General features: G+C 42.5%; 1 protein-coding gene across 3 annotated transcripts; it reads right to left on the bottom strand.

Annotated features, from left to right (window-relative positions):
* Positions 1 to 367: 367 nt before the first annotated feature.
* On the bottom strand, positions 368 to 22,638 carry prmt8b (protein arginine methyltransferase 8b; the record flags this gene model as incomplete). Of its 3 annotated transcripts, none has more annotated exons than XM_080421818.1 (10): positions 368 to 451; positions 2,433 to 2,554; positions 2,736 to 2,886; positions 7,311 to 7,426; positions 11,751 to 11,838; positions 13,698 to 13,840; positions 14,854 to 14,917; positions 17,128 to 17,283; positions 19,999 to 20,235; positions 22,570 to 22,638. In XM_080421818.1, the coding sequence occupies 10 exons, from the start codon at positions 22,636 to 22,638 to the stop codon at positions 368 to 370; spliced, it is 1,230 nt and encodes a 409-aa protein (XP_080277944.1). The 3 variants fall into 3 exon arrangements, with proteins under 3 accessions (XP_080277944.1, XP_080277945.1, XP_080277946.1); XM_080421819.1 differs by having other exon boundaries at positions 19,999 to 20,232; XM_080421820.1 differs by having other exon boundaries at positions 19,999 to 20,229.
* Between the last annotated feature and the right edge of the window lie 1,108 nt (positions 22,639 to 23,746).

The raw sequence follows: 23,746 nt of genomic DNA, 5'->3' as shown, positions 1-23,746 counted from the left end.
CTAACGTCTACTATTATACAGGAAGTATACTTTCACCGTTTTATGGTCAAAGTAATTGAATCTTTGCGAGGAAAATCAAGTTCCTTTAGGATATTACATTCAGCTGATGTTTCCCAAGGCAGTCGAGGAGTTAGTAGAGTTGATGGCATTATATTGCTCGTAGTTTCTTGGCGTATTCCGATGACATCACATCGTAGGTGCTGGCGTGACCTCGTCCTGATGTGTCTGAGGACACTCAGCAGCCAATAGGAATGCTTCTTTGAGAGCCTGTGTCCTCGCAGGCCACAGGCCCCCCCCCCCTCCCCTCTGTTCAGGGTCGTCTGGAAGGGGGTGAGGGGGAGGTTGATATCGTGGCTTTAAGGGTTCCTTATCGCATTTTGTAGTCGTGGGAAATGGCCGCCTCGCACAGTTGCCCTTTGAAGTCGAGTTCCAGGGTGAACTCCAGGTCACGCTGCAGGACAAATGTTATACTTATGTATATCAATATTGCAATGTAGAAACACCCTGTTACAAGTAAAAGTCCGGTAATCAAAATTTACTTGAGTAAAAGTATTGGCATCAAAATATACTACTAAGAGTACCAAAAGTAAAAGTACTCATTATGCAGAATGTCCCGTTTCGGATTTGCATGTAATATGTATAAATGCATAAAAAATCTTTTGAAAATAGCTGATCTATACACGTTGTGAGCTTTTTCAAATAGCCGACGTTTAAATAGGGCTGAAGCGATTAATGTATGTTTTGTAATAACAGTCTAAATCTACAAAAAGTAACTGGTAACTAAAGTCTTCAAATAATTGTAGTGGAGTAAAACTACAATATTTGACTCTGAGATGTAGTGGAGTAGAAGTAAAAGTATAAAGAATTGGAAATACTCCAGTAAAGTAAAAGTACCTCAAGTACCGTACTTGAGTAAATGTACTCAGTTTACTTTCCACCACTGGACAGAATGAAGGGCTGTCCAGTCCACACCAAGAAGGATAACTATTAATATATTTACTATTTATTGACATGTTTATTTGGACGGGACAGAGCATATTTAATGAACACCTGACCACAGATAAAATGCTGTGTAAATACACCGGATTTAGCAAGAATGCAAATTTTCATCCGGAGTCCCCATACAGAAAACATGCAACATTACAAAAAAGAGCACATATAAACAGTGGTGGAAAAAGTACTCAAATTCTTTACTTAAGTAAAAGTACCAATACTGCAATATAAAAATACTCTGTTACAAGTAAAAGTCCAGAATTAAAAATTTACTTGAGTAAAAGTACAAAAGTATTGGCATCAAAATGTACTTGAAGTACCAAAAGTAAAAGCACTAAATATTTGAAAATAGCAGATCTACAAGCTCACAACGCGTCGCGATGCGACGCGTTGTGAGCTTGTAGATCGGCTATTTTCAAATAGCCTATGTATGAAATAGGTTTAAAGTGGTTTAATGTATGTTTCATTATATCATAATTTATTTCTGAAAAGTAACTAGTAACTAAAGTTTTCAAGTAAATGTAGTGGAGTAAAAGTACAATATTTGCCTCTGAGATGTAGTGGAGTAGAAGTAAAAGTATTGGAAATTGGAAATACTCAAGTAAAGTACAACTACCTCAAAATTGTACTTAAGTACAGTACTTAAGTAAATGTACTTAGTTACTTTCCACCACTGCATATAAACATATGATATATGATATATGACATATCATCGTTTTACTATCAAGAAAGTGGAACAGAACACAAGATGGCGCCACCTCTCCATTGAACTCAATGGATGGGGGCTGCCTTGTTGGGTTCTGCGCGCTATTACTTCCAATGGTGTGACGCCACGTTCACTTTCTTCTAGAACTATAACAACCAGAAAACATTGCTGTCGGGCAGAAACCCAAACCTTAGCCCCTTTTCCACTACAAAGGTGGAACCAGAACTTTCCAGAACCCAGAACTCCAAAGAGTTCTGGGTTCTGGAAAGTTCTGGTTCCAGTCCTGTAGTGGAAAAGGGGCTAAGTTGTATCGCCACATTTAGTTGGCAAATTAATAGCTTAATAACTTCGTCATACAAGAGTGTCGTGAACATTTTTGAAAATAGCAGATCTACAAGCTCACAACATGTTGCATCACGACGTGTTGTGAGCTTATACTGTAGATCGGCTATTTTACAATGCTTAAAATAATGGTAAAAAATGAATAGGCCTACTATAGTATACAGGTATGCAGTTATCATTTTTGGTGTGGACAGCCCTTTAATGTAATTGATAAGAATAGAATGTGCGCAGCATGTTTAACTGAATTATCATTATACTACTACTATATTTTATTTGTGTGCTGAAAATGGACGATGAGCTTGATAAAACAACCCGTTCAGTTTTCCCCAAAACATGCCCGTGACCCCGTGTCGATGATTATTTGATTCCATGCGGAAGATGTTCCTCTTACCACGTTCCTCTCGTTGGGTCTGACCGTGAGGCTGCCGAAGATCTCCTCTCCCTTTTTGACCGTCAAATAATCCTCCATATAGAAGACGGTCTGCTTCCAGTGAGTGTTGGGTGCATCCGGAGCTGCATGGAATATAATGTATAACGCTAAACACAAGGCTGAGGGGAACATAACATAACTCTTAAAGGGATAGTTCATACATTTTGAACTTGTGAAATGGGACATTCTGCACAATGAGTCATTTTGAATTCCGGACTTTTACTCGTAACAGTGGTATTTCAACATTTTACCACCACTGCTCACCGGTGGAGAAGCCCGTCTTCTTGTGACACTTGGTGAAGTCGATGTTGAAGTATGTGACCAGAGCGTGGACATAGTCGTTCCTCTGGATCTGCAGACAGAAGGCCGAGGTGAAGGACAGGTCCTCGCTCTTCACCGTGTAGATGTCCACCTCCTGAGATACAAAGGTTCAGAGTATAGGGACCGAACATTCAGTGGTGTAAAGTAGCTAAGTACATTTACTCAAGTACTGTACTTAAGTAAAATTTTGGTATTTGTACTTTACTTGAGTATTTACAATTTTCAATACTTTTACTTCTACTACTAAACTTCAGAGGCAAATACTTTTTACTCCACTACAATTATTTGAAAACTTCAGTTACTAGTTTACTTTGTAGATTATTATTACAAAACATACATTAACCACTTCAGCCCTATATACATTTCGGCCATTTGAAAATAGCCGTTCTACAAGCTCACAATGTGTCGTATTAAAATAGCGCTTAAGTTGTTAAACTGTTCCTCATTTTGCCGGGGACCCCCTTGAACCACCTGGGGGTCCCCAGACCCCACTTTGAGAACCAATGCTCTAGGATGCTTTGGCCAGGGTGTCGTAGGGAAAGGAGGGACATAGTATGTCTTGTGTTAGTAGTTGATCTCTGTGTGTGTGTGTGTGTGTGTGTGTGTGTGTGTGTGTGTGTGTGTGTGTGTGTGTGTGTGTGTGTGTGTGTGTGTGTGTGTGTGTGTGTGTGTGTGTGTGTGTGTGTGTGTGTGTGGTACACAGCTCTCAGTACATGCTGTAAGGGTGTAGGCCGCCTCCGTTTCCCTAGACAACAAGTGAGAGTGTGTGTGTGCGTGTGCGGGCGCGCACAGTCACCCACTTGCTTCTATATCGAGCTCAACTTCAAGCACTGAATGTTTTGCATTCAACACCTACCTCCTCAGTGCGAGAGCAGCAAGTTCAACACAGCACACCATGCTGAATCACTCAAAAAATGAGTGATAAAACATCACACTATATCTCCTCTAGAGATGCTGAACGCTGGCTGGCAGCATCGTGGAGTTTCTACAAAATGCTACAAGCATTCAAAATACCCACTCAGTCACGTTTGCAAAAAAAATAAGTTGCCCCGTGTCCAAAAGTATTGCAATGTAGAAATACTCTGTTACAAGTAAAATGTCCAGAATTCTAAATTTACTTGAGTAGTAGTACAAAAGTATTTGTAACAAAATGTACAAAAGTATTGGTAACAAAATGTACATAAAGTGCCAAAAGTAGAAAGTACTCATTATGCAGACTGTCCCATTTCACAAGTTTTCAAATGTATAAAATGTATAACATCATTTGAAAATAGCAGATCTACAAGCTCACAATGTGTCGCATCGTGACGCATTGTGAGCTTGAAGATTAGCTATTTTCATTTGGCTGAAATGTATATAGGGCTGAAGTGGTTCATGTTGTGTAATAATAATAATCTAAGTCTACAAAGTAACTAGTAACTAAGGTTTTCAAATAATTGTAGTGGAGTAAAAGTACAATATTTTCCTCTGAGATGTAGTGGAGTAGAAGTAAAAGTACGGAGAATTGCAAACTCAAGTAAAGTAAAAAATACCTTAAAATTGTACTTAACACATTGGGTGCCAGAGGTTTATTAAAATATTATACGTTGAGTGCCAGCATTTCTTCCATCCACTTGCGTTATACATTTCGTGCTGTGAGAAGCCCTGACGCGGAAGTGCATGTAAACAAAGCGTGCGTGCGAGACGGCGGAGGGTCCCGACTAACGCCTGGAACAATAATATTTCCAACGCGACCCTCCATTGCAGCGTGATCGCCGATCGAAAACGGCTCGTTTCCACCACATTAAAAAGAAATGGAGATATTAAGCTTTTAATCAAGGAGATAACATTGAAAACGCCGACCGGAAGGATTTTTGACATGGAGCCACATCCAGCCTCTTCTTCTCAGAAACTGCTTGGGTGATGTCAAAGTTTCGTTTTAGCGCCCCACGTGGCCCACATGTATAAAAATAGAATTGGGTCAAAAACGGTCCGGACCGTTTTCGGCACTTCTCGTTTGGACCCTCAAAAACGGTCCGGACCGTTTTTGGCATTCAATGTGTTAAGTACAGCACTTGAGTAAATGTACTTAGTTACTTTACACCACTGACTATATCTCCTCTGGAGACGCTGAACACTGGCAGCATCGTGGAGATTCTACAAAATGCTACAAGCATTCAAAATACCCACTCGGTCACGTTTGAAAAAAAAAAGTTGTCCAAGTGTTCAAAAGCTGAAGTTGGCTACACCAGTGTTTCTCAAACATTCTCAAGTCAAGGACCCCCAAATTGATTATGACAAAGATTTCACAGGGCAGATATGACAAATGACTTAAATCTATCAAGAAATGGCTGACATATTTAATCATGCTATACTATTAATACCAAATATATTAGAAGAAGGCACACCTCAAAGGTTGGTGACAGGTGTGTAGGTGCGCAATTATCTCAAATAAATGCAATTAGGTGAATATGTAATAATTGTATGGAGTCAGCAAACAGATCACATTTATGTTGTACCAATAATATTAGATACACAAATGCTGAACTCTTTTAAATCTTTGTGCAATAAATAAGAACGTAGCACTTTAATTCTTACAGTTTCATTTTAACCACTTTTATACTAGTTGACCGGTGTCCTCCAGGGCTCCATACTGGCCCCCTCTTATTTGCTGAAAATAGCCAATCTACAAGAGTGAGCTTTGTTGATCTGCTATTTTCACCAAACATTCACCCCCGAATAGGGTTGCTAGAGTTCATGTTGTGTGTTAATAGTCCAATATCTATTAAATGTTTAAGATGTTTTTGAATTTTTTATTACATTATTATTATTATTATTATATGTGAAGTAAATGCCCAGCATCGTGTCTAACACTACTTGTTTTTATTATTTTTTTATGAGAAGCAACAGACAGTAGCACTGTGTCCAAGATAAATGTCCCCTGTGGGACAATAAAATGAAACCTTACCCTATAGCCTTACCATTACCAGCCAGCCGACGGGGATTATAAAGTGCAACCTGTTGTTCTTGCCCAGATGGAGCCTCAGTGTGACAAGTTATATGATTAAACATCACTGTCCTTCCCTGTGACACCAGGACAAAATGTCATTAAGAGGAAAGGACAGGCTGGACATATATGTGTCATTTCGGTGTGTGAGCTATGAGTGCCTGAGTGAATTATTCTTTCTGACTGACTGACTGACTGACTGACAAAAGGAGGATGGGTTTGTTTTTTTGTCAGGGACAATACAAATATATTACATTGTTACATGTTAAAAAAAACATGAAACGGATGCATTGCATCTGTTTTCTGGCCAGAAGCTAATATGCAACCTATGTGCCTGGTCCAGGCTTTTGATACATTTTTACAAACGACACTACGGATGGTGACTTGGCACAGCAATAGACAGCCTAGTCAGACGTCAACCAATGCCTTAGAACTAAGGCAACCCCCCACAAAAAGAAAGAAGAAATAAAGAGAAAAGGACATCAACACAGCTTTCAAATCAGGACAAAGTCTATTGAGATGGAGGAGAGGCCCATTGATTTCCAGCAGTGACTCAATGTGTGTGACATTTCAGAATCACTTCAAAGTGCTAAAAACCTATTCACACACATCACTGAGGCTTGACAGAGAATGAGAGAGAGAGAGGGAGAGAGAGAGAGACGAGAGAAACAGATATGAGTGAAAGGTTAAGAGGAAAAGGGTGATGTAGAAGTGGAAATTATCATAAAAGGGATATGACAGAGGCGGCGAAAACAAAGAACAATGAAGCAGCAGCGGCGAACTCATAATAGCACAATACATTTGTATAGAAATGGAAGAATATGAGGTGTGGAGAAAAAAAAGCAATGACAATAAAGAAACAAAGATATTGAAAGAGGTAGCGAGAGGCCGCGGTTCTAATATGCAGTTGATTTCTGAGATGAAAGACAGGCGACCTAGTGATAAGGCTACTGGCCCAGAGACCAGATGAGACTTTTATTATTTGGACAATGAATGGGCTCAACAGACAGTGCAGAGATAGAGGCTGGCTGGTTGATTAATATCACACACTATTTTTTGTATTTTAATATGTCTGTGTAAGGACAGAGTGCCTGCACAGTAAAACACGGGCCATTTGGGTCCATTTTTCTCGAGTTTCAAAACTAAAGAGGCTTAAGGAAGTTTTCCAAAAATAGCGAAAATAGCAGTTTTTGGCGCGTTTGTAAGTTTGTTGATCGTTTATTTCCACTATATGTTGTAGGGCTTATGTGGTTTTAAATGTGCACACACACACACACACACACACACACACACACACATCTCAAAGCCAGTGTTGGCAGATTTTGCGAGAGAAACAAGCAACCAGGTCTATGAAAACAAGCCCAAAAGAAGCGACTAGGCAACATGAGCAACACGCACACACACACACCCACCCACCCACCCCCACACACACACACACACACACACACACACACACACACACACACACACACACACACACACACACACACACACACACACACACACACACACACACACACACACACACTCACCTTTAGTAGGCAGGAGTTGGTAACCACCTGCTTGGGGTCAACCACGTCCACCAGGGGTTCTTTGATGGCTACGTTGCGAATGCAGCTCATGTCAAAGCCGTACACGTTCTCCCACCCTGTGAACACATTTGAAATATGTATTTATGTCCCACATAAACAGAAGTACATAATGCCTTTGTACAAAGGACATAAACAACACTGCCAGTGCAGTCAGACAATAGGAAAACAGCCAGTTACAAAGTGCCTGTAGACGGCAGAACATTGTTACATACAATACAGTTGATTTGTCGGACACGGCAGACATCAATCATGGATAAAAGGAAACAACGCCTCCTCCAAATTGAGCGTCTTAATCCATTAAGACAGAGAACGCATCTGTGTCATTTTAACATTTCTTTGGCTATTCAAAAAAATAGCAGATATACTGTACAAGCTCATAGCGCGTCACAGAGCTTGTAGATCTGCTATTTATTGCATATCTTTGAATATATATATATGTTTTAAAGAGAACATTCTTTACTGCAATATTTGCCTCTGGGGGTTTTGGGAACTACACATTTTGAGATGGGGGTCCGCGGCCAAATACATATAAATGTGTTGGTCCTTGACATGGAAAACGTTTGAGCAACACTGATATAGCAACCAAACAACAAAGATTATATGTATTTGGCCGCAGACCCCCATCTCAAAATATTTAGTTCCAGGGACCCCCAGAAGCAAAGATTTGAGTTACAAATGTTGGCTTTAAAAAGTTTAAATACATGTATAGTATATGTATATGCTCATAGCGCGGCACTCGTGCTATGAGCTTGTATATCGGCTATTTTTGGTTAAAGTGGTTAAAATGATTGTGACGCTACATTAACTTATTTAGCTGGGAACCCCCCTGGTACCACGCCAAGGACCCCTGGGGGTCCCCGGAGCGCGCCCACAACACAAGTTCACACGCAAGTTTGCGTTGTGAACGTATAGATCGGCTAATACGGCTATTTAAAGGTGCAAACACCAATGCGCAACTAGGTTTAAATCAGGCATAACTCCACCCTAACCCATAAACCTAACCTCTAAAACCGTATAACCCCACCCTGAATCTTATCCATTTCTCTAGTGGGGACCAGGGAGATTTCAGTATGGAGTCTTTTCACACTGCAGGGTTCTGTCTCCTCTCCCTGTTGGTTGCCAAGCGTGATAGCTGAGATCTTAAACCTTCTGCCAAGACGAATCGCTCTCCCTCTGTGTGTGTGTGTGTGTGTGTGTGTGTGTGTGTGTGTGTGTGTGTGTGTGTGTGTGTGTGTGTGTGTGTGTGTGTGTGTGTGTGTGTGTGTGTGTGTGTGTGTGTGTGTGTGTGCGTGTGTGTGTGTCTGTGCAAGCAGTGGTGGAAGGTAACTAAGTACACATACTCAAGTATAAGTACAATTTTTAGGTATTTTTACTTTACTGTATTATTTTTTATACTTTTACTTCTACTCCACATCTCAGAGGCAAATATTGTACTTTTTACTCCACTACAATTATTTGAAAACTTTAGTTACTAGTTACTTTTCAGATTTAGAGTATTATTACAAAATATACATCAACCACTTCAGCCCTATTTAAACTTGTATAAAACATGAATATAGCAGATCTGCAAGCTCGCAACGCGTTGTGAGGTTTTAGATCAGATATTTTCAAATAGCCAATGTTATACACAAACTTGCATAATGAGTACTATTACTCTTTTGGTACTTCAAGTACATTTGGAATACCAGACTTTTACTTGTAACAGAGTATTTCTACATTATAGTATTGATAAAATAAAATGAGAGTAACCCTTCCACTACTGTGTGTGTGTGCGCGTGTGTGTGTGTGTGTGTGTGTGTGTGTGTGTGTGTGTGTGTGTGTGTGTGTGTGTGTGTGTGTGTGTGTGTGTGTGTGTGTGTGTGTGTGTGTGTGTGTGTGTGTGTGTGTGTGTGTGTGTGTGTGCAGGGGCGTCACAGGGGGGGTGTAAGTGGGACTGAGTTACTAGGGCCCCCCCCCCCCCCCAAAAAAAATATATATATATATATATATTTTTTTGTATTTTTTAAAGAAAATAAATCATAGGGGGGCCCACAGTGAATCTTGGTCCCCAGGGCCCAGAATTTGGTGCTACGCCCCTGTGTGTGTGTGTGTGTGTGTGTGTGTGTGTGTGTGTGTGTGTGTGTGTGTGTGTGTGTGTGTGTGTGTGTGTGTGTGTGTGCGAGCGAGCGAGCGAGTGTGCGTGCGTGCGTGCGTGCGCTCACACGCCTGTGTGTGTGTGTGTGTCTGTCTGCTGCCTCCTGAAATAGACTTCCTCCACCTCCACCTCCAAACCTGGCAGCCTTTCATTGGGTATCCCTCCTCGGCATTGGGTTGAAAACACCACCAGAAGACATTCTATCCTCTCTCTCTCTCTCTCTCTCTCTCTCTCTCTCTCTCTCTCTCTCTCTCTCTCTCTCTCTCTCTCTCTCCATCCCTACTTGAACTCCTTTCTGTGTCTTTGTCTCACGGCCAAACCCTGGGGCCGCTGTGCTGAGGACACGCTGCCACCATGCAGAGAAACCCAAACCCACGGTGTGACAGACAGCACACTGAGCACAGGGCCATCAGCACAGGGCCATCTGGGGACCGGCTCCTCCTATGGCTGCCTGACCAAGTGTCCTTGAGCAAGACCCTGAACCAGTGTTGATTTGGATCAACACTGGTTGACAGCAAATTTTGATTTGTCATAGTCTTTTCAATACAATTATTATAGGTATCTGAAATGTTTTACCACACACCATAGTTTTCATCAGCTCTAATTAACACATTGTGTGAAGTGACGATGAGTGCCAAAGAATATATGTTTTTTTTACCTTTTTGGTTTTTTGGTTTTTTTCCACAAGGGGGGGGGGCTAGCGCAGCCCTGGAATCACCCATGAACACTCTAAGAAGTAAGGGACAGATGGATCACCGTGCCAAAAAATATGGCTCCCATCCGCTTCCATTCTATCTCCTTGCTAAAAAACCTCTGTATCTCCTTAACTTTTTACAGTGGGCAGAACGATGCGCGATCGCTCTGCAATGGTGACTCGCGTGAGACATGTTGTTGTTCCAGGCTTTAGCCAGGACCATCGCGCACCCTGCTGCACACATGCATTGTTTTTCATGGATTGCTCGTCGTGGGGTCTACAGCTTTAAACAGCACAGCGCAGCGCAACGGTGAGATTTCTGGCACCGAACGTAATCTGTTATTATAAAATTCGGGCACCCGATGGGTTAAGTGCAAGTGTACAAACCCTTCATTAATTTGATTAAATGCAGCTGCGTTGCTTACATCATGGTGTACTATGAGGGCAGCTGTCTTATGCTGCCTGCCCTGTTCTTGCCCTGCTGTAGTTTATTTTTTATTTTTTTACCTGAACTGGAAAACAAACTAATTAATCGAGTGGAGACCACTGTCAGTGAAGTTCGTCAGATGGGGGGATGGCATTCTTCTCAGTATAAAGCTGTGTAAAGAATTGCCCTTAGTTCTGGCCATTCATCAATCGACGAGCACATAAAAGGATGAGCCAACAAATGGCTCATCCTTTAAAGGATGAGCCATTTGTTGGCTCATCCTTTTATGTGCTCGTCGATTGATAGCTCATATCATTAGAGATGATGATGACATACAGTTTTTATTTATTTTTATCTCTACCTCGCCTCCACTCCATGCAGAAAGGATGAGTTCTGAATGTAGAGTAGATATTTTGGCATAATTAGGACTCATTTTTCACCCGGTGCCAATTTTCTAAGTGATCCTGGGCACTACACTCCCCTCACCAGCCTAGGGAGGCCAGGGCCGAGCTCATGCCTCCTTCAATGCATGAGAGCCAACTGACCTTCTTGTCACCTGACAGGGGGGAGTTCCCCTGGTTGGACGTAGCGCGTGGAAGGAACACGTTATTCCAACCAGTTCCCTTCCCCTCCATCAGGCGCCCCGGCTGTCATGGGGGAGGAGTTAGGAGTTAGGTCTCCTTTGGCATTAATGCACCATTTCCCATAGAGCAGTGGTTCCCCAACTGGGGGTCTAGACCCCCAGTTGGCGAACCAACAGGGCGGTCCCCAAATGATTTTGGGGGGTTCCCCAGAGGATTAGCTTAATTTGCAACATTGTCTTCTCACACAACTGTAAACAAACCGTATAAGTGTATACAGGGGATCTGCGTAATATTACATAGAAAAGAGGTAAACATGTGAAAATAGCCAATCTACAAGCTCACAGCGCCTGGCACTGTGAGCTTGTAGATTGGCTATTTTCACAATATTTATCTGTGGAACTGAGTCAAACTAAATGTACAATTCCAAGTGCTTGTCAGGGTCGAGGGGTCCCCAGTTCAAATATGATTATTTTGGGGGGGTCACAGCCTGAAAAAGGTTTGGGAACCCTTGCCATGGTGAGCACACGAAAATGTTTCTTACAGTGTATTTTGAAGTCTTTGTACTGTCTGTCCTCTATGGCTGCAACGTACAGAGCTGCCCTGTCAGGAAACATCAGACCACCTGGTTTCTAAAGAGAGAGAGAGAGAGAGAGAGAGAGAGAGAGACAGAGAGAGTTGACGTTAATACTGTACATGCACACGCACACACACAGCCTACTCTCTCTCTCACAAACACGTGCACTTGCACGTGCTGTGCACCACTCCACAAAATCACACTCGCACTTACACGACGTACATACATACTGCAAACTCTAGCACACTCTCTTGCGAGTCGCACACCTCCCACACACCTCCCACTCTCTCACACACACACACACACGCACGCACACGCACACACACACACACACACACACACACACACACACACACACACACACACACACACACACACACACACACACACACACACACACACACACACACACACCTACTGACACGCGCAACAGAAATCTATCCTGGTCATTGTCTTCACACCTGGCATGTAATGTAAAACCACAGTTACCCAGTTCAAAAGACCCTCGGGCAACAACAGCATTCTGCAGCAGTGTGTGTGTGTGTGTGTGTGTGTGTGTGTGTGTGTGTGTGTGTGTGTGTGTGTGTGTGTGTGTGTGTGTGTGTGTGTGCCACACACACGCACACGCACACACACACACACACACGCATGCATTCACATCCCCTAGCTCTCTAAAGTCTAGAGCAGTAGTTCTCAAACGTTTTCATGTCAATGACCCCAAATTAATATATATCTGACCACGGACCACTTTTGTGCCAGGGATTCAGATTAGTTTTTTAGTTAGTGGGACCTACAGAAGAGAACATTTGTGTTAAAAAATTTAAAAAAATTAACACTTTCAAGATTTTTCAAAAATACCAGTGACTGATCTACTGAGCTTGTTTTTGCTGGGGACCCCCTGGGACCCCTCCAAGGACCCCTGGGGGTCCCCGGACCCCACTTTGAGAACCACTGGTCTAGAGTGCCCCCAGCCCCACTCCACTCGTCCCTGCCCCCTGTCACTCCACCCATTGTACCAGCCACTTGTCCCTAAGCCCCTCCCCCTCCATCGTACCAGCCACTTGTCCCTAAGCTCCTCCCCTCCATCGTACCAGCCACTTGTCCCTAAGCCCCTCCCCCTCAATCGTACCAGCCACTTGTCCCTAAGCCCCTCCCCTCCATCGTACCAGCCACTTGTCCCTAAGCCCCTCCCCCTCCATCGTACCAGCCACTTGTTCCTAAGCCCCTCCCCTCCATCATACCAGCCACTTGTCCCTAAGCCCCTCCCCTCCATCGTACCAGCCACTTGTCCCTAAGCCCCTCCCCCTCCATTGTACCAGCCACTTGTCCCTAAGCCCCTCCCCTCCATCTTACCAGCCACTTGTCCCTAAGCCCCTCCCCTCCATCGTATCAGCCACTTGTCCCTAAGCCCCTCCCCCTCCATCGTATCAGCCACTTGTCCCTAAGCCCCTCCCCTCCATCTTACCAGCCACTTGTCCCTAAGCCCCTCCCCCTCCATTGTACCAGCCACTTGTCCCTAAGCCCCTCCCCTCCATAGTACCAGCCACTTGTCCCTAAGCCCCTCCCCCTCCATCGTATCAGCCACTTGTCCCTAAGCCCCTCCCCTCCATCTTACCAGCCACTTGTCCCTAAGCCCCTCCCCCTCCATTGTACCAGCCACTTGTCCCTAAGCCCCTCCCCTCCATAGTACCAGCCACTTGTCCCTAAGCCCCTCCCCCTCCATCGTATCAGCCACTTGTCCCTAAGCCCCTCCCCTCCATCGTATCAGCCACTTGTCCCTAAGCCCCTCCCCCTCCATTGTACCAGCCACTTGTCCCTAAGCCCCTCCCCTCCATAGTACCAGCCACTTGTCCCTAAGCCCCTCCCCTCCATAGTACCAGCCACTTGTCCCTAAGCCCCTCCCCTCCATAGTACCAGCCACTTGTCCCTGGCGTAGATGACGGTGCTCAGCATGGACTCGTAGAACAGACAGTAGCCCATCCACTCAGAGATGATGATGTCCACCTGCTCCACAGGAAGCTCCACCTCCTCCACCTTGCCTTTGAAGACGGTAATGACTGGAGGGAACAGGAGGGGGGGGGGGGGCGGGGGGGGGGGACAGACATGGACATAAGGACCCGAGGACCCGATTCTACAAATGTCTTCTAAATCCTAACAGTTTTCTGTTGCTAGAAGTCAGTGGTTCTCAAACTTTTTCATGTCAAGGACCCCCACAATTATTAGCAGATCTACAAGCTCATAGCATGCGCGTCACTTTGTGAGCTTGCATTATCCCTGATAGCCAAAGTCTAAAATATGGATAAAGTGGTTCCACAAATGCGTTCCCGGTCTGAATTGGTAAAGCCACACACACACACACACACACACACACACACACACACACACACACACACACACACACACACACACACACACACACACACAGTGTGATGAGCCGGGTCAATCCAAAGCCAAACCAATCACAATGCTAATCAGAAATCTTCACGGCACACCATCTGTGAAGTTCAAGGCAGTCACTGAACACTGAGCACATTTTGATCCATGGCAGATATTATAGTTATTTGGCTTTTGGTAACTAGTTGCCATTCAAGCTGTGACAGATAATGATGGCGGTGTGAATTATATGCAGATTTTTTTTTCATGCACAAACAGACTAGACCACTGTTTCCCAAACAGTGGGTCGGGACCCATTTGCGGGTTGCGGGCTAATTTGTATGGGTCGCAGGAAAACAGCACTTTATTTTGGTTTAATACTTTTTTCTAATTTTTTTTTTACATTTCCCTTTAAAAAAAATCCCAAATGCTCATGAATGAAAAAACGAATTCCAACATGATTTAAACATAATCTCATGAGAAAAAAATCCGTAAAAAATAAACGTTTTTAAGAACTATAGAGAAAATAGCAGATCTACAAGCTATAGATCGGCTATTTTCACTAGTTTGGGTCCCGGGGCAGACATAACATTTCTCTTTTTTTGGTCTCGAGCTAAGAGGTTTGGAATCCACTGGACTAGACAGACAGAAATAGGTAGACAGATGGGTTGATGATGATGGAAAGCATGCCACTTACCATTGTGAAGGTGATTAGACTTGATAATCTTTTCTGAATATTCAGATATGCTTGAACATTCGATCTGCAGACACAAGGATACACAGCAATGAGTACATGTACTCGAGTAGTACAAGTACAAGTACTGTAATGTAAGTAAAACATTTAGGTATTTTTACTTTACTGGAGTATTTCCAATGTTCAGTACTTTTACTTCTACATCGCAGAGGCAAATATTGTACTCCACTACAATTATTTGAACACTTTAGTTACTAGTTACTTTGTAGATTTTGACTATTATTACAAAGCCACTTCAGACCTATATACATTTCAGCCATTTGAAAATAGCCATCTAAAGCGACGCGTTGTGAGCTTGTAGATCTGCTATTTTTATACATTTGAAAACTTGTGAATTGGGACCTTCTGCATAATGAGTACTTTTACTTTTGGTACTTTAAGTACATTCTAATACCAATACTCTTTTACTTTTACTCAGGTACATTTTGAATTTCTGACTTTTACTTGTAACAGGGTATTTGTACAAGGGTGGACACCAAAAACCAGATCACACTAGTCAGTTTGGAACTTGAATATATAGGACCTCAATGGAAACAAGTCCACTGGACTTTATTTTGTGTGATCCTTTTAGACTAAGTGTTGTTTGCATTGATGCCTGATAAATTATTCAATCAATCAAAACAACTTGGCTCCTCACTGGCAGGTGAGTCAGGACACAACAGCAGTGACAACACAGAAATGTGTGTTGGGAGGCATCAATTGGCATAACGACTACATTGTTGAGAGCAGGGATGGGCAACTTTAATGATGGAGAGGGACACTATATTTCCACACTCACTCCAGAGGGCCACATTGCATATACTGTACGAAAACCTCTTGTTTCCGTATTTTCACTTTTTGGGCGGTGAAACCGCCCCTATATGTGAGGTTTGGATATTTGCACACCAAATCCTGCGCTGTGATTGGCCACAAATGTACCCCCCTAACCCTGCACCGTGATTGGCCAATCACAGTCTATTCAGGACTGTGATTGGCTAGGGAAACATGACACATGTGCATAGCCCTATATAAGAAACCATAACTTTAAAAAAAACATAAATGTGTTTTTTTTAAGTTATGGTTTCTTCCATCACTTCTTCCATCACTTCTTCCATCACTTCTTCCATCACTGTGATGACCACTGTGACCACACCGCCCACTTCACACTGGGTGTGATTTTTTCGTAATTAATGCCCTTACGTGTGTGACATTCTATGACACACAAAAGTAGCAAAAATAGCCGATCTACAAGCTCAGAACGTGCGGCAGTGCGATGCGTTCCATATAAGGAACGGTATGTGATACCCTACACACATGAATAACCTTCACACCAGGTATTAAATGGAAAAGGTCACATTTAATCAAACTGTTCTCCTCTATCCAAATGTCCTCTCATTCCGGATGCTGCTGTAATGTCTGTTTTGATTACTAATTCAATAAAATGTCCTGCCTATAAGTATAACAGCCTATAAATCATGCAGGAATGTGGGCGTGGCTGCTGGTAAAACATATTAGCTGTGAATGAATGTCAGAGCAGTGCTGGAGCGCAGAGAAGGAACATTTCTAGACATATGTCTGTAAAATAACGAAGTACATTTACTCAAGTGCTGTACTTAAGTACAGTTTTGAGGTATTGTTTTTACTTTACTGGAGTATTTCCAATTTTCAGTACTTTTACTTCTACTCCACTACATCTCCGAGGCAATTCTTTTACCTTTACTCCACTACAATTACTTGAAAACTTTAGTTACTTTGTAGATTTTGATTATTATTAGAACACATACATTAACCACTTCAGCCCTATATACATTTCAGCCATTTGAAAATAGCCGATCTACAAGCTCACAATGCCTCGCGATAGTAACTTTTGTTACTAGTTACTTTGCAATATGAATTATTACGTTATGAAACATACATTAACCATTTTATACCTAGCCTATTTGAAAATATACCGATCTACAAGCTCACAACGCGTCGCGATGCGACACACTGTGAGCTTGTAGATCGGCTATTTTCAAACAATTTAGTACTTTTACTTTTGATACTTCAAGTACATTTTGATACCAATATTTTTGTACTTTTACTCAAGTACATTTTTAATTCCGTACTTATACTTCTCCATTGCAGTATTGATACTTTTACTTAAGTACAACACTTGAGTACTTTTTCCACCACTGCATGTATGTATGTATGTGTGTTATGAGTGTCGTTCTGTGTGTCTTTGGGACAGGCTCTCACCCCGTACACGTGCTTGGCGCCGGCGTTGGCGGCGAACATGGACAGAATGCCGGTGCCGCTGCCCACGTCCAGGACGATCTTGTCCTTGAACACGTGCTTGTTGTGGTACATGGCGTTCCGGTAGGTCAGCGTCCGCACCTCGTCCTTTAACATCTCCTGCGTGTGTGCGTGAATGCGCGCGCGTGTGTGTGTGTGTGTGTGTGTGTGTGTGTGTGTGTGTGTGTGTGTGTGTGTGTGTGTGTGTGTGTGCATGCGTGTGCATGTGCGTGCGTGTGTATGTGCGTGTGTGCGTGTGAGTGTGCGTGTGTGTGTGTGTGTGTGAGAATCAGAAATGTCAGTCAGAATAGCTGGTTCTGCTGCAGTGACAGTGAATTTAAAGGAGTAGTTCACCCAAAAAACGTATTTTCTATCAATTACACACCCCATGAAGCCTTGAATTCATGGAGATTTTTTTGGGTTTTGTCGCATGTTTTTGACCGGCGGATTCTCCGGTAGAAGACTCAGAAGAATCTCCTAGTGTCTCCTATTGACCGATGACCCGGTCATCAAATTATTGGCTTAGGAATGCGACAACAAACTAAAAAATCTCCATGACTTCAAGGCTTCATGGGGTGTGTACTGTAATAGATTAAACAATAAGCAATGTGTGGGGTGAACTATACTCCTTTAAGCTGCGTTACGTAATCCATATACCAGAGCATAATATACATTATGATGACTTGTGTATCTCAACATGTGACTACATTCCATGCAAGGCACGTTTGGCGAAATGCAGATCTACAAGCTCACTTTGTGCTGCGTTGCGAGCTTGTACATCTGCTCATTTTGAAAAGTTTTAAAGAATATCGGGTCCCTGGTACAAAAATAAATTCAGATGGGGGTCCGTGGCCCAATATATATACATGTGGGGGTCCTTGGCACAAAGAAGTTTGACAACTGAACTGCCTGCTCTAAATCATGTATGGTACCATATTATAATGAGCATTAGTATGAATATAGGTGTAAAATGGGTGAAGTGGTCCTTTGAGGTACGTATGGAAGAGAGGGACTATAGGCAGTATTTAGGCCAAAGGCCTCTGCAAACGTTAGCAAAACCTCTCAAAATAGAAGTGTCTTTAACATGAGGGCCTCTGAGACCTGGTGGCACCCATCTCCCTGTGCACCGCCCAGTGGTGTAAAGTAACTAAGTACATGTACTCAAGTACTTGTACTTAAGCACAATTTTGAGGTATTTTTTTTACTATACTGGAGTATTTTCAATTTTCAACACTTTTACTTCTACTCCACTACAGTACATCTCAGAGACAAATATTGTACTTTTACTCCACTACAATGATTTGAAAACTTTAGTTACTAGTTACTTTGTAGATTTTGAACATTATTGCAAAACATACTGCACATTAACCACTTCAACCCTATATATACTATTTGCAAGGCTATTTGCAAGTAGCCGATCTACAAGCTCACAACACGTCGCAAAGCGACGTGTTGTGAGCTTGTAGATCTGCTATTATCAAATATTTTTGTACATGACAAACTTGTGAAATGGGACATACTGCACAATGAGTACTTTTACTTTTGGTACTCTAAGTGTACTTTGATGCGAATACTTTTGTACTCTTACTCAAGTATGTTTTGAACACCAGACTTGTACGAGTATTTCTACATTGTGGTATTGATACTTTCACTGAAGTAAAAAATATCAGCACTTCTCTCACCACTGGCACCGCCTCACATCCTACTTTCACTGATGCTTCCTGTTCACTGGTTTTATTGAGGACAGACACGCCCCCGTCTGAAGTTACACAGACAGAAACCTGACCCACATACTAAATATGGACATCATTTAACATGCCCCAACGCATTCTTTCCCTTTTTTTCCCTCCCAGTTTTAACCCCTCCAGATCATCAAGGTCATTAACTGGGGTAGAGCCTTTCAGCTTGATTCTGGTCTGGTTCTGTACAGATGGGACATGCTTTTCTGGACCACCAGTTGATCTGGGCTGGAAGAACAAAGACATATTGGGCTCATTCCCGGTATATTTGGTCAGTGGTGGGAATCCGGAATAGAAAATGTACTTGAGTAAAAGTACAAAAGTATTGGTATCAAAATGTACTTAAAGTACCAAAAGTGGAAAGTATACTCATTATGTACTAGAGTTTACAAGACCTGTCCATGAAAACAAGCATAGAAACAACTAGAACGGTGCAATTTTGGGAAATTGCAAGTGTGGTTGCACCGACGTGAGTCGTGGGTTGCGGACCAAATAGGCCCCTCTCACTAATTTTACAGGCCATTTACATTGTCACATGACTCCTGAGATCACTTGTATTTCATTTTGAGAGGATTGATCCCCCCAAAATCATGTTTTTGGATCAAACGGTTACATTTTGCGCATAATATGTGGCTAGGGATAAAAGTGGAAATGCTTTTGGGGATTCGTTGAGTATACACGACCCTCGACATGTGATTCAAATTTGGGATTGACTGGACGTTTCGGGCAACCACACTAATGAAGTCGCCCGAGGACTATAGTGTAGTTGCCCTCTCGGGCCAGCACACTAACTACTCAACTAACAAAGTCTTGACTGACTAAAACCAAACCAACTGACAAATAGCCATTGCACTTAAACTCTATATACTTTGTTGACCGGACTGCCCCAGAGCTCTATTTAGGCCCCCTGCTTTTTCCACTCTACACCAAATAAGTTTGAGATTGTCTGATTCCAGTGCAAGCTTTTTTTTAGCTTTTTACAACTCTTAAAGACTCACATTCTTGTACTGTAGGCCTAATCAATCAATCAACCATGCAATCAACCAATAAACCATGCAATCAACCAATCAACCAATCAACCAATCAGCATACCTACCTCGTGGATGCCAAAATGCGCGTAGGAGTCAAAGTAGTAGTCTCTGGAGGTCATTTCTTCGGGGCTGAGGAACTTGGCTATCTTGCCTCGACCAGGGCAGGTGGCGTGGTGGGCTGCCCCGTGAGGCACGTGGGGGGCACATGGCGGCGCGTGGTGGGCAGTAGGCACTGGTTTAGGCAAGGAGGAGGGCTGGGCAGACCGGGAGAGATGAGAGCCGCCAGTGGTGGACTGCTGCTGCTGCTGCTGCCGCTTTTAGAGAGGAAAGAGGAGGGAGAGCGAGAGATGGTGGAGGATTGTTATAGCTGTGGGCTGGGGACCCCCTAAAATAATCATATTTGAGCTGGGGACCCCCCACAATAATCATATTTGAGCTGGGGACCCCCCACCCTGATAAGTACTTGGAATGTATAGGAGTTGAGGCATTCAATTTAGTTTGACTCGGTTCCACAGATACAAATTGTGAAAATAGCAGATCTACAAGCTCACAACGCCATTGTGAGCTTGTAGATCGTCTTTTTTCACAATGTTTGCCTCTTCCTTATATTATCTGACTATTTGCCAATGTTTGACCAGTTTTTATAGTTTGTTGTTTACTTTTGATGCAGTATTTTTTATTTATATGGTATTCAATATTTCTAAAAAACGTCCTTAAATTGTCACTTCACTCCCCCCCCCCCCCAGGTCCCGACCCACAGGTTGAGAATCACTTGCGCTAATAGCACGTACAGCTGCAGGAGAATCAGAGACATGGATGGAGCAATGATGATGATGCTCTTCTTGGATTGCAAACATCGTGACATTGGTTCTCAAAGTAGGGTCTGTCTGGGGACCCCCAGGAATCCTGGGGGGGTTCCCATCAAAAACTGTTTAACTGTATTCCAAAAATAGTGAAAACAGCCGATCTGCAAGCAGCTCACAACACATTACGATGTGATTTAATGTGATCTTGTAGATTGATGCTGAACATAATTGTAATGAATCAGTTAATTCATGGGCTGGGCTATATATAGATTATTATAGTTGGCTGCAAAATGAGACGGAGGGGTGAGGGGGCATAGAAGCCCAAAAGATGCTCTTCTATTAATAGTACAAACATCAAATGTAGTCCGACAATTCGCTTGTCGCTTGTGCCGAAAAGAACAAACCCACAAGCTATACGACGCGACGAGTCTCATCGCTTGTAGATCTTTCGGCAAGCGACGCTCTCGTGCAATGGAGTAGCATAGAATGGTTCTCATAGGGGTCCGGGGACCCCCAGGGTCTTTTGGGGGGTTCCCCAGCAAAATGTTATACCTTGACTATTTAAAAAATAGCAGATGTACAAGATCACTTCGTGCTGCGCTGCGAGCTTGTAGGCTACATCTTTTTTTTTTAACACAAATCTTCTCTTCTGGGCCCCTGGCACAAAACATTTTCAGATGGGGGTCCGCGGTCAAATACATATCAATTTAGGGGTCCTTGGCAGTTGGCACGAAAATGTTTGAGAACCACTGCATGGTTTTATATTCCCCAAAAGTCATATCGTGACTTTTTTTGTGTGAGACAGCGTTGATGTTAAGTAGAATCAGTGGTGGAAAAAGTACTCAAATTCTTTACTTAAGTAAAAGTACCAATACTGCAATATAAAAATACTCTGTTACAAGTAAAAGTCCAGAATTAAAAATTTACTTGAGTAAAAGTACAAAAGTATTGGCATCAAAATGTACTTGAAGTACCAAAAGTAGTATACTAAATATTTGAAAATAGCAGATCTACAAGCTCACAACGCGTCGCGATGCGACGCGTTGTGAGCTTGTAGATCGGCTATTTTCAAATAGCCTAGGTATAAAATAGGTTTAAAGTGGTTTAATGTATGTTTCATTATATCATAATTTATTTCTGAAAAGTAACTAGTAACTAAAGTTTTCAAGTAAATGTAGTGGAGTAAAAGTACAATATTTGCCTCTGAGATGTAGTGGAGTAGAAGTAAAAGTATTGGAAATTGGAAATACTCAAGTAAAGTACAACTACCTCAAAATTGTACTTAAGTACAGTACTTAAGTAAATGTACTTAGTTACTTTCCACCACTGAGTAGAATCAACTCAAAGATCGAGATGCACATGAAGCGCTTTCAGGACCAAGGACAGCGCTCCTCGGTCCAACACACACTCACTGATTTTGCACAAATTGAATGAAGGCTATCAAGTCACGGTCATCTTTAATAGTAGATATCGTTAAGGACATTTTGGACGTGACGGTATTATTATTTTTGGAGGGAGGCTGTAGCTTGCATGAGTAGCCTGCCCTACACGGCATCAGCAGAATGTAAACGTGCAGAACAATTGTGTATCGGTAAAAGGAAAGAAAAATAAGTAATTGGATCGTCAGATATCAGTCGGAAAAAGGTGTGTGTGTGTGTGTGTGTGTGTGTGTGTGTCCTGCAGCCGGCCGGTACCGGCCGGCTGCAGGACACACACACACACACACACACACACACACACACACACACACACACACACACACACACACACACACACACACACACACACACACACACACACACACACACACACCATGGTTCTGTTCCTTACCTCCGAGCCGTCCGTCTCCGCCATCTTCCTCCGAAGCAGCAGGCAACGTGACGAATGCCTCAGTCCCATGAGAGGCAACGAGATTTAGAAAAAAGAAAATACAAAATAATAAAATGAAATATATATATTTTAAATACCGCTTGAAATTAATCTGACTTTAAAAAAGTCACTGGCCTAGATTCGGTTTTTTTTACATTTTTATTTAACAAGTAAAAAAAAAAAAAAAAATGGGGGGCTGTTATTAGTTCCCAATTCCCTATATATAGTCAAACAATCCAATAAGATTTGTTCCACAATCTATGATTTTTTATATGATTTTAAATAAGATTTTAAATAGGATTTTTAATATTTATTTAATATTTCTATCAGAATCCTACAGGATTTTTTTTGGCTATAGGTTTATTATTAGTAACCTGCCAAAAAAGTTATTCTGAGGATTTTCGCGGTGAAGTGAGACGTCCAGTAAAATAAATAACACTCCATCCTGGGATTTAAAAAAAAAAGCATCAAAACGGTCGGTCCAAACGGACCGGCTCGGTCCTGATCCTCCGGGTTCCACGGCGCGCTGCTGCTGGAGTCAGTTTTTCGCATGAAACGTGGTTCTTCTTTCCACCAGAACGCTCCTCCTGAGTTCTTCTTCCACCTCTCTGCAACAGTTGACCTCTGATCTCTTTCCTCTGCTGCAGGTGACCAATATATTCACACACTGTGGGTAAATGGACAGCAGCTCCACGATCCATCGCATCTTTAAGAATAGCCCTGAGGAACTGACTGAGAAAGGCCAGTGGAAATAATTTATCTGCCCGGGATGGATGACAGGAAAGGGTGTCCTGTCCTTCTGGTAAAGCTGGTGCACGTTAAAGGCTACGTCCACCTGGGGTGGGGGGGGGGGAGGGGGGAGTAAAAGTATCAATACTGCAATGCTGAAATATGCCTACTCTGTTACAAGTAAAAGTCCAGTATTATCAACATTTACTTGAGTAAAAGTACAAAAGTATTTTCATCCAAATCTAGCTGCCAAAAGTAGAAAGTATATATACACTCATTATGCAAAATGTCCCATTTCACAAGTTTTCAAAATGTATAGGAATCTTTTGAAAATTAGCAGATCTACAAGCTCACAATGCATCACCATGCGACGCATTAGTTTTCAAATGGCCGAAATTTATAGGGCTGA

Source organism: Gymnoscopelus braueri, assembly GCF_963280865.1.
Source record: "Gymnoscopelus braueri genome assembly, chromosome: 23".
Classification (NCBI taxonomy): Eukaryota; Metazoa; Chordata; class Actinopteri; order Myctophiformes; family Myctophidae; genus Gymnoscopelus; species Gymnoscopelus braueri.
The sequence above is the reverse complement of the archived record's forward strand: the minus strand, read 5'-3'. Positions and strand labels throughout refer to the sequence as shown.